The sequence below is a fragment of the Oryzias latipes genome, chromosome 16 (assembly GCF_002234675.1).
Source record: "Oryzias latipes chromosome 16, ASM223467v1".
NCBI classification, from domain to species: Eukaryota; Metazoa; Chordata; class Actinopteri; order Beloniformes; family Adrianichthyidae; genus Oryzias; species Oryzias latipes.
The window spans coordinates 23,380,178-23,394,493 of NC_019874.2; the positions used below are offsets into that span (position 1 = coordinate 23,380,178).

Below are 14,316 nucleotides of genomic sequence, written 5' to 3' on the forward strand. Positions count from 1 at the left end.
TCTGCAGAATATACTTTCATATTGTGATGCATATATCTCCTTGACTGTATGGTCATGACTCCTTAAACAAATGTTACTTCATGAAAGTTACTGCTTTGAAGTATTACTATAACCTAACATAATAGCTCTATTGTAAATATGATATATAAAAAAGGTAAAGCTTTAGTCATCGATGTGCTCTGTGATTGTTAGCTTAGCCTAGCCATATGGTGGTTGTCGTCATTCGACTAGTTTTGCCTAGCCAAAATGGCGATCACCGTGTAGGGGTCGAGTGAGATTACTAGTCACGTTTCTTCACTTTGGAAGATATAATAGTCGATTTTTGGACTCGGCTCTTTTAGCCATGCTTACAAACGTTGGGCTGCGAGTCTTTCTGAAATCTTCAACGAACATTTTTCGAGGAAGCTCGTCTCTGAGCTCCGCGGCATCACTTTTACCTAGGAGGGGTCCCGCTGCGTTAACGCCAGATAGCAGAGGTAAGTTTGAAGTTTAGCTAGCTTAATAAATGTCTTCTTTGTTTGTTTGTTTTTTACCCGCCGCAAGGTATTTTGTAAGTGTCTATGCACGCCTTCTACGCGCGTAGCGTCCTTCATTTGAATGTAGCGCATTCATCACGTGGTCACCCAAATGTTGACAGAGACAGAGGCTGACACACCTCTGGGACTTTGCAGCCTGCGACCATCACTTCATTTGTTTTTAGTTTGAGCCACAATAGCAGCTAGAGTCCGGTCAAATGTAGGTTTCTGTGTGGATCCTATTCGTTAATGTGTCTTATTAATACTGGTTCATCAATATTTGTTTACAAAACAAAAACCATAAGGATTTCGCTTAGTTGTGATTAATACATGTTGTATTAATACAACATGTATTAATAGTGATTAATACATGTTGTATTAATCACTATTTTTCATGTAGACTTTTGGCAAACCGAAAAAAAAAGTATTAAAATGTTTATAATGTAAATTCTATGTGTGGGGGGAAACAACAATAAGTGGTGGAATGTTAAAACAATTAGTCAAGTTTTCAACACATCCCACTTTAGAATTTATACAATTCTAAGCTAAGCTTTAAAATCAATAATTAAAATGGTCATTCTATAGCAACGTTTTTTTTTTATCTTATACAATTTTCTAGTCTGACCACTTTCATATTAGTTGGCACCAATGTATCTAGGACAGTTAATAGAAAATAAACACCTGTAGTGTGTTTGTAATTATTATTATTATTATTATTTGATTACCTTACTCTTCCTTTTCTCTTCTATTTCATGCAGTACAATATTGTTTATTTATTTCAATTTTGTTATTTCCTGTTGTCATAAGTTGCCTTGCTCTTCCTCCTTGTTTCCCATGTTTACATTTAAATATGGGAGCTGTGTGAGCTGGTTTTTCTCTCAAGCTTTGACAATATACATGCCAACAGTCACGCATAACAAGACAGCAGAGGGCCACAAAGTTGTAATTAGTATTTTCATTCAAGAAGGTGGCTAATAATTTAGGAACTGTGTTTATGACCATGACTGAATTGACTCCAGCTCTTAGGAGTTATTTTTATCTTTAAAGTTAAAGTACCATTAGCTGTCACACACCTACGTGTGTGAAATTTGTCTCTTTGACCCATCCCCTGAGGGAGCAGTGAGCTGCAGACATAGGGAACCATTTGGTGGATTAACCCCCACCAATCCAACCCCTTACCCCTTGTGCTATCCTATGGCGTCAAGATGACCATTGACATGTTATTCCTACCATGACAAAGGTGGATAAAGGTGGAGAGGATTTTATGTAATTCATGGACACCAGTAAAGATCACAAATCATTGAAGAAAAAAGGTTCAGCGCACTGTCTAGTGGGGTCTAGATGACCCCACTCCCAATGTTAACGTGCCTAGTATAGCACAAGGGTTAATGCTGAGTGTCAAGCGGGGAGGCATTGGTCCCATTTTTAGTCTTTGGTATGACTCTGCTTTTGACTCTGGATTTGAATACGTGACCTTACAGTCACAGGGTGGACACTCTACCACAAGGCCACTGAGCTTTAGGGCTGCTGTGTATGTTAAGAAGCCCTGAATGTTTTATTTATTTTAATATTTATGTATTTTTATTTTTTTGTTGTATAAATAAGTTTGTATGGACGTTTTCATCTATTTAGAGTTAAATGGGCATGCTGTAAAAGGAAATTGTACTTTTCTAAAAGATTAAAGCTGAACTTGAAAACAAGTGATGATAAAACAGAGGGATTCTTCTTTGTTCCTGTGATCCTTATGTGAATGTTTCCCACAGTCTACAATCATCAGAGGACTGTCAAAGCAGACGGCACAAATCATGTTTCATTCATTGGTCAGATTTTAAATGAAGTCATATTCAAATGATTACATCTGTGGCGTAATAGTTTTAGGGGGGGGGGGGGGGGGGGGGGGGGGGGGGGCTTTGCCCCCCTGAAAATGCAGCCTCGGTGCCGAGGAGCCAAGAAAAACATGCTTCTTCCAACGGTTATGCTTCTATAGCAGAAGTGTTTGGAGCTTTGTGGATGAACGTTCTGTCATCCTCTGCATTAGGACTAATTCTCTGTTCTCAGGATCTCCAAAAGGAAGTGGGACTTAGAAAATGGTGGGGGCTCTTCCTGATGAGAGTCTGACAGATTGCATTCTCAGTTTGAATTTTGGGTCCAAAATATCACAATGCCATGTAAATGAAAATGCATTACACCCGGGGGAGGCGCTGTTGTGCAATTTCTTTTCAATTATGACACAAAAACACCACAGCAATTTACAATGCAACAGATTTTAAGTTACTTTAAAACCAATTTTTAATATTGCAAAATTCATCTTCAATGAATTATGCTAACAAAAACCCATGACACTTTGAAGTGCTATTGATTCTGTTTTTACTTTATAAATTTATTTAAAAAAAATGTAAGATTGAATAGTAATGTCTGATGATTCAAAGAGGTTCATTGTGTCTATAAAATTATACTGCTTATTTAAATTATTTTTTAATCAGACACTGGTTTGTTTTGTAATGTAAAACGTACCGACATGTTTCGGTGGAATGCCTTCCACCTTCATCAGGGTCGTCATCAGGTGGTGGTGTGTGACGTCTTTAAAAACAGATGATTGTGACTGAGGCGGAGTCACCTGTCAAACTTTGACAAGTGACTCCGAAAAATCTGACGAAGAAATCAGAAAACAAAGGAATGGTTTACATCGCCGTACATCAGAGGAATAACAGAACGCATCCAAAGGGCTATGAAAAAACATCACATCAGCACCCCAGTTGAACCGTATAAAAAACTCGGGCAAATACTTGTTCACCCAAAAGACAAGATCGAACAAAATAAGAAATGCAATGTCATTTATGAAATCCCATGTCACACCTGCAATAAAACATACATCGGAGGAACAGGATGCACCTTCATCACAAGAAAAATGGAACATCAAAAAGAATGTGAAAAGGAAACAAATAAAATACTAACAACAGCCAGACGACAACAGGCAGTACAAGAAAATGTGAAATCAGCCAAAACGGACCACTGCAAGCAGGAAAACCACATCATGGACTGGGAAAAGGCCAAAGTCCTCCGCACTGAAGACAACAAACACCGCAGATGGATCATGGAGCCGGTGGAGATAAGAAAGCGAGCCCACACTTCCATGAACAGGGATGAGGGGGCCTTCCTGCTCTCCCACACCTGGAGCAACATCCTCCAGCAAAATGGACATCAAGGGGCGGAGTCACTTGTCAAAGTTTGACAGGTGACTCCGCCTCAGTCACAATCATCTGTTGGTTCATCAGGGTCGTCATCAGGTGGTGGTGTCACACACCACCACCTGATGACGACCCTGATGAAGGGGGAAGGCATTCCACCGAAACATGTCGGTACGTTTTACATTACAAAACAAACCAGTGTCTGATAAAAAATAATTTAAATAAGCAGTAATTTCTGATATTTAATTCCTAAATTGCACACCTGAATTGCATATTGAAATGTCAATTGCAAAATGCATTTTCATGATCTTAACTTGTCAGTTAAAACTTGAAAAATACTTTGAATTATGGAATTTTAAAAAACCTCCATTATTATTCAATACTTCCCAAACTTTTTTTAGCCTTAAAAATCAAAGTTTATAGGTAAAAATGTTGATGTATATATTGATGGTGGAACCTCACTACACTATCATTGCATATGTGTCACATTTGGTGCAATTATTTCTATTGCAATAAAAGGAAATAGAGTTTTGCCTACCATCCTATTTTAGTCTTCTGCCCCCTAGTGTTGGTGTAATTGCCCAAATTTTTTGTCATGACCAATTCATAAAATATATGAACAAAAAATGTAACAATCCTTTTTTTGTAAGACATTTTTCCTTAAATAATAATTTTGTAGTTTTAAGTCGATTAATAAACATCTGGGGGAAAAAAATCCGAAAATCAGAAATAAAGAAGTGGCGGTATCAGTGTGAAGTTTCTGTGTTATGTCTTCAATGCAGTGCAACACCTTGCTTTACTCTGTCCTCACACCTAAAAAGCAAGTTTAACGTGAGAAAACAACCGGTCTGCACCATAGCGTTTCTCACTTTTTTTTCTTTTTATTTGCGGACAGCCACAGATACGCCACCCCTTCCTGAACAGGCCGAGGAAAAACAGAACTTGCAAAGGTTTTTCTTCCCCTAGTCAAAAAAATAAAACCTGCTTGCAAAAGTTGTATTTATTTTTTGGTTTGATTTAAAAAAAAAAAAAAAAGGAGACCGTTTAGAGTAGGCCTGCACAATTAATCGCACATTTACCATTATCGCAATATCAAACTGTGCAATATGTATATTGCAAAAGTCGGTGAAAATAGCGATAAATGGTTCTCTTAAATGTGCTAATACAATCTAATGGCAGCTTGAATCAGGGGTGTATTTAAGGATTCAGAAGTGAGCTAGTCTGGTGGTATTTGCACATGTGGTTAGATTTGTAGTGGAGACAACTGGCATCAGAGCTGTAAGGAAATCACCTATTTTGTGACAACTATCAAGAACCGCTTTCCTGTCACTATCTGAGATGCACATGGGCCTTTGAACTGCAGCACAAAGATGTTGCTCAGATAGTTTTAGTTGTGCTTTTAAGTTTGGTCCATTTTACGATCTCAAAGTTGCAGTGCAAGAGTTTTTCGAGCTGAATAAGTTGGTTGGAGTGTAAATATATGTAACTGTGGAGAAAGCTTTTTTTTGTTTTTATTCACCTGAGCTTACAACAGAGTTGGAGCACGTTAACATTGATCATGACCAAAAAAGCCCTCAAAAATGATCTTCCTGTGCAAGGAAATGCATCAGTTTGTATGTCTTTAGTGTGTCGGATCAGTTTCCTTTTTAAAGTTAAGCAAACTAGAATATTGTAGGGATATACAGGGATATTGTATCAGTGAAGACGAGCGTTATCAGCTGGTTTTCTTCCCCGTTTCTGTTTACAGTAATTTTAGGTAAAGAAGCAGTTGATGTAACAGTTCAATGTCTTCATTTACACTGCAGTGTGGGAACAACCAAAAACTGCACGGAGGGGGAAAATATTTCTCTTTCATTCCAACCAGGTTTTTCAAGGATCTCCTGCAAAAGCTGTAAAGCTGTTGTGTAAAATGGCCACAGTATTCTGACTTTATGCCAGTGTTTCTCAATTAATTTTTGCAAGGCCCCTCCTAGGAAAAAGAAAATGTTTCGCACCCCCCCTAACCCCCCACCCCCTCACACATTCGCCGCGGTGACAGTATATTAGTTTAGTATCTATAGAAATTGTGTAATTATACCTAAAATTGTATCTTTTAACATTAACAAAAGACAAAACAAAATAAATCCACTTTCAACAAATTTTAACTTTATTTAGCCACAGAAACCCTGTTCTAGTCTAAAACAAAAAAGAAGCTGAAAGTGCCTGTAATAAGAAATCTGTCAGTCCTTATTTAAACTAGAAACATTTTGACCAACTGAACCATTTGATGCTGAGAAAAATAATTGTCAATAGATAATATTAAATGTAAATTGATCTGAAATATTAACACAGCAGCACCAATATATTTAACGTTTTAAGTCTGAAGAAATAGATAAAAACATTGTGCTGAAGTTGATTGTTTATTTATGATCTCATAAAGTGCAGCTGTTTTCCTGCATTACCTGCTGTCTTTATGTCAAATACTGACATCAACTAAACCACAGACAGACAAAGAATACAGTAATGGAAAATAAAGACACGTCATCAAAATGACTATAATAGTTCATAAAGAAAGACATTATTAGCATGAGCTGAGTCACCTAAAGGCACGCCATGATCCTGGTGTTGCGCAACAGAGGGAGCTCTCCGCGTCCGCGTTCCTGAGCCCACTACCCCTCCCCTTTCATTCTAGCGGTGTGTGACAGGAGACAGGAGCAGCTGCAGGGACGGCAGTTCAGTTTGAGGCTGTTACAAACTCTGTGATAGAACAGATCATAAGAAACCAATAGGGCCGCAGATTTTTTTCCAAACAATGAGCCGCTGTCACCCCCCCCCCCCCCCCCCCCTTTGCGCCCCGAGCAATTGCCCGTATTATCTGTACCTAAAACCGCTACTACTGCGCCCCCCCCCCTGGCATCGCATCGCGCTCCCACTATTTGAGAAGCACTGGTTTATGCTAACAGAGTTGTGGGTCTTTTCTGTGTCAGTCGTGTCTAAAACTGTCCTCTTTTGTGTTGTTGATAGGATGCTGCTTTCCTCTAGCTTTTAATGCTCCAGAAGGTTTTGCTGCATCACAACCAGTAAGACAATATGCTCGAGTTGCAAAGACAAAAAAGACAGGTCAGAACTTTAAGCTGCATCTTTACTTACAAGCACATTTCCCCATAGCATTTATCAGAGGATGTGGTTTGTTTCAGACACCGGGAGCCAGCTCAGTGATCTCACTCCAGAAATGCTAAAGCTGGATTATGCAGCTGTCCCTCTTGCTCAAACGTAAATATACACACAGCATTCTGTCATATTTACATTAAAGCTACATATGCATAATCAGTTTTTTATGTATTTTTAACAGAACTGATGATATAGTGAAACGTTTGCTTTCTCTGGAGCTGGCAAGCCATGTAAGGATTTATGTCATCGTTTCACCTGACTGTTGCATTTTAAATGTTCTTATTTGTTTTCCTGAAAAATGTTCAAAGACACTTACCCCCCCCCCCCCACCCCCAAACAAAAGTCATTCTTAGCAACTTGGCTACATCTGTGTTTCCAGAGTGAGAAGCTCCAGCTGAAGAAGGAACAGCTGATTGCAAAAGTACAGAGGGATGAGACTGACCGCAGCTCAGTGGAAGTCCAGAGTAAGTGTTTTCGGTTCTTGCTCTGAGGCAGCGTAACAGCAGATCTTTTGAGAACTACCGCTAGCGTGAGCATCTCATAAAGAGAAATACTACCACGCACATGGCAGAGCAATTTTGGTAGCCACAGCTTTGAAATAGATTTTGCTGCATGTGGTTTGATGTTCCACGGCTGAATTGACAACCACAGAGACCAAAATCTAATTTTTGACTCACCAGACAAGATGGCTGGAAGATAAAAAATTAACAAAAGCTACCAGCCAAATGATCCTATTATTTTGCTAAGAAAAAGTATAGGTGTTAGTGTAAAAAATATTACGTTAAATGCAAACATATTACACAATAATAAAAACGTCAGATAAAAACACCTTCTTTTTTTCCCTAAGGAACTCCTTTATTGATTTCAAATGAACCTTTGCTCCCTGCTTTTTCACGCTTTCTATGAAATGTTTTATTTTCCATCATAAATAAGTTTTTTCTGTTTTTTTGCTGAAAAACTCCCCCACGAGAAAAGGGCTTTCAGTCACCTGTAGTCAGAACAAACTGTAAAGTCAAATTCAAACCTGCTGAGAAAACGAGGACAGATTTCCTAAAGGGGAGCAGACTGACAGAAAAAGCACTTTTTTCCTAATTCTGCCTCCAGTTGATTCATTTTTACATTCAATCATGACAGAAACATCCTAAAAACATGAACATGTATTGGATTCTTGCCATGATGTCATTGACAGTAAAGATGCAGCTGAACACCGGCTCTGTAATGTTTCAGAGGCACTTCTAATAAAGTTCCATACAAAGTGGGTTCATGTCTGTCTTTATGTTTATAAAACACAGTTTTTATAAGTGTTCCATGAATTAATTTTGTACCACGTCTTAAAGGCCGCTCTGAAAATATAGTCTGACTTTAAACCGGTCCGCGATCACTCGTTTGCATAGCGTTTAGCCTCCAAATCAACATTTTTTATGAGAAGTTATGTTGCTGCTTGAAGTCCAGCTTTTTCTTCTAGTTCTTTCTGGATCCCGATCAAATATTCTGCTGCTTCTTCAGCCAAAGGCTACACCAGGGTTGGTCAAACCTTCTGACTCGAGGGCCACAAAGGGTTCAAAAATAAAAAGCCCCGGCCGGCTCCTTTGTTGCCAGGGCGTAGTGTCTGGGATCATCATCAAGCTGGAATGTTTCATCCTGAATGATCTCACTGATGGAAGGAGGTGTTTGACCAAAATCTTGCCAGACATGGCCTCATTCGTGTTTTATATAATACAGATCATGTCATCCTGGCCCCTTTACAGAAAAGCGTCTCCAAAGCATAATGCATCCATCCCCGTTCATTGCAGGGGATAATAGTATTCTTGGGATGCTACTCTGCATTTTTCCCCCTCCAAACACGGCACATGGCGTTTGTACCAAAGCGTTCCATTTTGGTCTCGTTTGATCACATGACATTCTCCTAATTCTCCTCTGGATCATCCAGATGGTCTCTGGAGAACTTTGGACAGATCTGGAAATCAAGGAGGGGAACCTTTGGAGTAATGCAGCATCTGAATCTATAATAACATAGTGTATTACTATGAGAGCTTAGGTCAATGACCTAAGATCTAGGTCATTCAGTTCTTGGGTTTTTCCTCAGCATTTCCTAGATCGCATTAAACCCAGGATCCTCTTAAAGACGTAACAGGTCTGTGAAGGACAGAATTCTTGCTTTGAGCTAAATACTTTTTTTTTTCTGCATCACTATGCCAATAGTCTTTAAGAATCCTAAAATGCATTCTTTCACAGCTGAAGTGTATCTATTCTGAACATTACAGGCCTCTCTCCTCTTCTTACGTGGTACAACTTGCAAAATCGGTGACTGACAAATACTTTTTTGTATTTATGTATATATTGATATAATTGTTTGAATCCTCTCACTTTTTTTTTTTTTTTTTCGTTTCAGTCGCTATTTTAACTGCCAGAATTCGAAACTATGGGGAGCATTTACAGAAACATCACAAGGTGAGTCACAGTGGATGTTCTGCTGTGTCTGGAAGATGAGCTTTTGATCTGGCCTACAGCGGTGACATCACAGGTTTTTGGGGCTACTCGCTCATACTATAAAAGCTTTGAGCTTCCTGTCTGCCTTCCTTCCTTTGGTGTGAGGCGTGTAAGTTCACAGGATTTCCTGTGTACTCCTCTGCATTGAAAAAAAAACGTGAATAAACAACGGCATGGTTGGAAGTTTCCATGCTGCAACAGGCTGTAAAGGTTTCAATTAGGACTGCAGTGGACCAAGTTTAGAGCTTAAAACTAGGGGAGGGGGATCCTTGACCAACATGCAAAGAAGTATTCATATGAAATAAGGTTTAGAAGATTGTTTTGGTTTAATTGGTTGTCTTTTATGAATTTGTGGTTCACTTTTACGTCCCTCCCGTCATTCTAGGACAAAGCTAACAAGAGGCGGATGCTCATGGCGATTGACCGAAGGAAAAAGCTTCTGAAAAACCTACGATTGGTGCGATATGAGACCTTTGAGAGAGTTTGTGAGCAGCTTGGCATCACCTACACTTTCCCTCCGGAGTACTACCGGAGGGCCACCCGCCGCTGGCTGGCCAAGAAAGAATTCTGCATTAAGGTAACAAACAAACCACAAGTCCTGGAATGTTTGCTTTTTTTGTTTTTTTCAGTAAACAGCTGGTTGCTGTTTATGGTGTTGCTTCTCACCATAGTGCTTTTTTTTTTTCATCTCTCTTCAGGTCTTCAAGGCTGTTCAGAAACAGAAAGCAGAGCAGAACCTGAAGATGAAGCAGAATTTAAAGACCACAGAAACAGAGGAAACTAAGGCCACAGCAGTTTAGAAACAATTAAAGACTTTTTCTCAAACATCCCTTGTCTTTTAAATGATTTCTTTTTCACTTTCAGTTGTGTAAGGGTGGCGTACATTTTCTGTCAAAATAAAAGTGCTCAAATAAAAGTTACAAAAATGTCAAATGCAATTTTGTTAAAAGTGTCTGTATGTAACACAAAGCACTGAAACGAAGACCTCGGGTAAGAACGGTTGGAAAATTGAATGTTCAGTATACAAGTCTATTGAATGGAGGGTTTTCCAAATGTCAGAGACAAACCTGGATAAACATAGTTGCAAAAAGTTATTGCAGGATTTACATTTTTAGCAGTGAGTGGACTCTGTGCAGAAGAAGATTGAGTGAAGTCAATTAGAACGAAATCTAAAAAATGCAGTGTATCTCCAGAGCTTTCATTTTTTTCTACCTGAGAAGTGGCTTTATTTATTTTTTCTTTAACCCCATAAGACCCGAGCTTTTGTTTGACATCCCTTTTTTTTTGACAGCTCCCCGGTTAAGCAGAATAAACTGCTGTGGTAATAAAAACCCCAAATGTGATTTCCACGCATGTGGATGCCAGGTCTTAAGAAGTTCAAGCATTTACAGATGGCAGTGTTTCATTTCTCTGCCTAATTTTCCCTCAAGGTTCAGCATCACCAAACATTAAAACGTCGTCTTCTGTTACCTCAGATCCTGAGTAAATCCTTATCATGCTTTTGCAAATGCCGTGGGTGACATGCAAAGCTACATGATTAAAACCTCAACTTTGAGTGGCAAGGATGTTGTGCAGTTGCGGGTGTCATATTAATGTGTAGATTTGAGGTGCTCTGACGATGCTTTGCATGACTTCCCTGAACTGTGCATATCTGACGTCAGATCAGAACCTCTTAAATCTCTTTAAAAAAGGAAAAAACGTGTCAATGACCTGAGGCATTGGACCTACACCCACCTCTGATGTCAAAGCAGAGTGGCGGTTCTAGTTAATTTGTCCTTTGAATCGGCACAGATCTTTGTCATCCCCAGAAGCAGCAGTTTGTCACCAGCGGCAGCAGCAGTTCACAGCTCAAGTTAGTCACAGTTTCCTGTGTGGTGTGCAGCTTGTCAGTTCGATCAGGAGAGGCTCAGACTCTCAGAAACTTCTGGTAGGTGACACACGTTTTATTCATTATTTCTGTTGATCAATTAGACGGCAGAGAATAATAATTATGTGAAAAATTGACTATATGTTCAATCTGTCAAAATATATGCATTAAATATAGTCAGATTGGGGGTGGGAATTAATACGATCTTTCTTCTACCCACTCATATTTGAGCGCTTTATCAGTTTCTACAAATTGTTTTGTGATTAGTACAATTCAGCTTAAAGCTTTTAATGATTTTTTTTCCGCACTTAAGCATAATACAATTCTCTATTTTATAGTTTACCTTTAAAGTTCTTTACATGACTGATTGTGCTTTGATTGTTGTAACCTTTACTAACCTTTTTGCAGCTAGACTATGGTCATGCAATCCAAAATTATGACCTGTAACGGATTAAAAAACGTTGAGTATTGAAAGAGAATGAGGTTAAACTTTGTGCAAACTTTTTGAAAAAACTGCACAACTTATGAAAGACACTAAAAACAACATAGATGCATCAAATTGATCCTAAATTAAAAATGCATAAATACATACATTCAATATCATATATTGATTGAAATTGCAGAGGAGCTTAAGACTAAGACATGCATTTTAATTTTAGGTCAACTAAATAAATTTAAATGATTTTCTGTAAAAAAAAACAATTTAAAAAGTTGTCATTGTCACCAATGGAAACCTTTTTTCAGGTGCTTTTGTATTTTTCTTGGCAGTTAAATAAACTCCACCCATCCAAATCATTGACATGTCAAACCCTGTGGTGACCCATCAGCCTGGTGCAGGTGGATATGGGACAAATGTTCAGACAGGGGAGTGGAGCACGGGCTTGTGCTCCTGCTTTAATGACTGCCTCATCTGTAAGCACGAATTTGTTCACACTATCTGAGACACACTTGTTTCATAAATTCTCTAATACCATAACCTTGTATTTTGCAGGTGCCTTGGGTTTTTTCTGTCCAGCTGGACTGTCCTGCTACACAGCACACAAGTATGGAGAAAACTTCTGTTTGGGTTGTGTACCAGGGGGCATGACAGCCATGAGGACTCATATGAGACTCACTTATGGTATTCAGGTAGGTGTTTCAGATTTGTCGTTAACGCTTGTGAAAGATGGTGCAAGAGTTTTTGTTTTTTCTGAAGTTGTGTCATTAACACAAATTTTTTCACATTTCTTAATACAAGGGTGGACTTTCCGTTTGCTAAATCTATGTTGTAATTCTTTGACCAACAGGGAACAGTATGCAACGATGCCATTATGGTCTTTTGCTGCGGACTTTGCGAAATGTGCAGGATGGCTCGGGAAATCCGCATCAGAAATGGAGAAGTGTCTATTTAACGAGATATATATAGTAGAAATCACGTGGAGGAAGTAGCTGTATATTTCTTCAACTTTGGTTGCGAACAAACAGCAGCTACCAAGGTATTAATAATAAGGTTTAATCAACTTTGTTTTACTCAGTTTAATGTTTCCAAGTGTTAATGTTTAACAGAAACTCATAATAGTATGACAGCATTTTTTTAACCGTTTTTATGGTAAACAATTAAAATAACTGCAAAAAATGATCAAACAAAGTGCATCAGATCAGTTTAAAACAATTATGGAACTTTTAAAAACATTTCTAGTTGGGTTATGGTTCTGCAACCAAGAGCAGAACTGAGTTTGTGACTTGCCCCTTATTGTTTCAGTGAAAAAAAAGCAAAAAATTATGTTTTATACCTGCTTAATGGACTTATCAGCTGCACCAATTTATCATTTGAGTTCAGAACCAGCAGTACTTTATGACAGAAGCTTTACATCAGAGCTTAGTGTGCTTAGGTTTCTTCCCTTATCAGCATTTGGATTTGATCTAAATAGAGAATGTTCGCCTTCAGACGTGTCAATGCAATGACCTATGAAGCCACATGCTACATCAACACCTGGGGGATATAACAAACTGTGGTTCTGAAGACACCTCTACAATGGAAACTACCACAGAAGCTCCTTTTTAGTCTTTCAGACATGCGCAATCCAGCTGTGGACAGATTGCGTCAATGTGACAGACAGCTAACCAGAAAAAAAAGGGCCTAGTTTTGTGGGCTTCTTTCCACCCGTGTCTTATTTTAACTTCTAGGTTTCTTGTGTATCATTTTTCTAAAAATGAAGCTGAAATCGTTTGTCCTTTCCAGCAGTGGCCTTATGTTCAACAACAGACTTTCTTTTTCCTTTTTTTTTTTTTTTTTAGCAAAATCAAACACTGACCCTGACAGAAATTCAAATTTAATGTGATCTGACATACATAAGCATTGACTTTTCAGTTCAGATGCGGTGCATATTTAACCAAGGTATCATAAAAAGTGCTTGTGTTTACAAAATAAGTTTAAATAAAATAGACAACAGTTTTATTTCACCTTGGCAGGCTTTTGGATCACTACAAGTAAACATGAGACACGACTCTGTTAGCATCCTTGCCCTAATGAGCTGTCAAGATGAAAGAGGAACCTTGAAACCAACCAAGTAATATTTTATTCAAATACCTACACAAGTCCCCACTTAAGTAAATCTTGGGTGAAATATTTGTGTTTCCACAGGATTGATTTAATAAGTAACTGAACTTTATAAATGTTTAATTTACATCACAAGGAGGATTTTTCTTTCTTTGTACTTTCTTACTTTCTTACTGATTTTTTTTTCTATCTACACTCCTTTTTTTCTAATTATTAAAAAATGTCAGTCAATTCCACTTTTGGATTGTTCAAGACCAATTCTGAAAATGCAAAACATGCTGTTCTAGACTTGATTTTTCATACAAATCCTTTACTTTTTTTTCTGTCAAGTTGATAGACAATAAATAAATTACAAATGTTATGATGTTGCATATCTCGTGTATTTGTTTCAAAAATAAATTTTACCAAATTATAAGATCTGGTAAGTTTTTAAGTTTTTATAAATATGTTTTGTCCAAATGAATCATTGAAGAATCCCATGGTTTCTTGCACCTGATTGTTTAGGGGCTTAAACTGAATGAATTTGAATTATAGTGGCTCTTTTGCTTTACAGTTAATATTGCAAAA

General features: G+C 38.1%; 2 protein-coding genes across 2 annotated transcripts; both read left to right on the plus strand.

Annotated features, from left to right (window-relative positions):
• The first annotated feature begins 206 nt into the window (after nt 1-206).
• On the plus strand, nt 207-10,281 carry mrps15 (mitochondrial ribosomal protein S15). Its single transcript, XM_023964188.1, has 8 exons — nt 207-476; nt 6,707-6,802; nt 6,880-6,955; nt 7,035-7,083; nt 7,233-7,317; nt 9,246-9,304; nt 9,729-9,920; nt 10,042-10,281. The coding sequence occupies exons 1-8, from the start codon at nt 344-346 to the stop codon at nt 10,141-10,143; spliced, it is 792 nt and encodes a 263-aa protein (XP_023819956.1). The 5' UTR covers nt 207-343; the 3' UTR covers nt 10,144-10,281.
• Nucleotides 10,282-12,010: 1,729 nt separating this feature from the next.
• Nucleotides 12,011-12,601, plus strand: LOC101172524 (cornifelin homolog). Its single transcript, XM_023964144.1, has 3 exons — nt 12,011-12,122; nt 12,202-12,338; nt 12,497-12,601. The coding sequence occupies exons 1-3, from the start codon at nt 12,011-12,013 to the stop codon at nt 12,599-12,601; spliced, it is 354 nt and encodes a 117-aa protein (XP_023819912.1).
• The last annotated feature ends 1,715 nt before the right edge of the window (nt 12,602-14,316 follow it).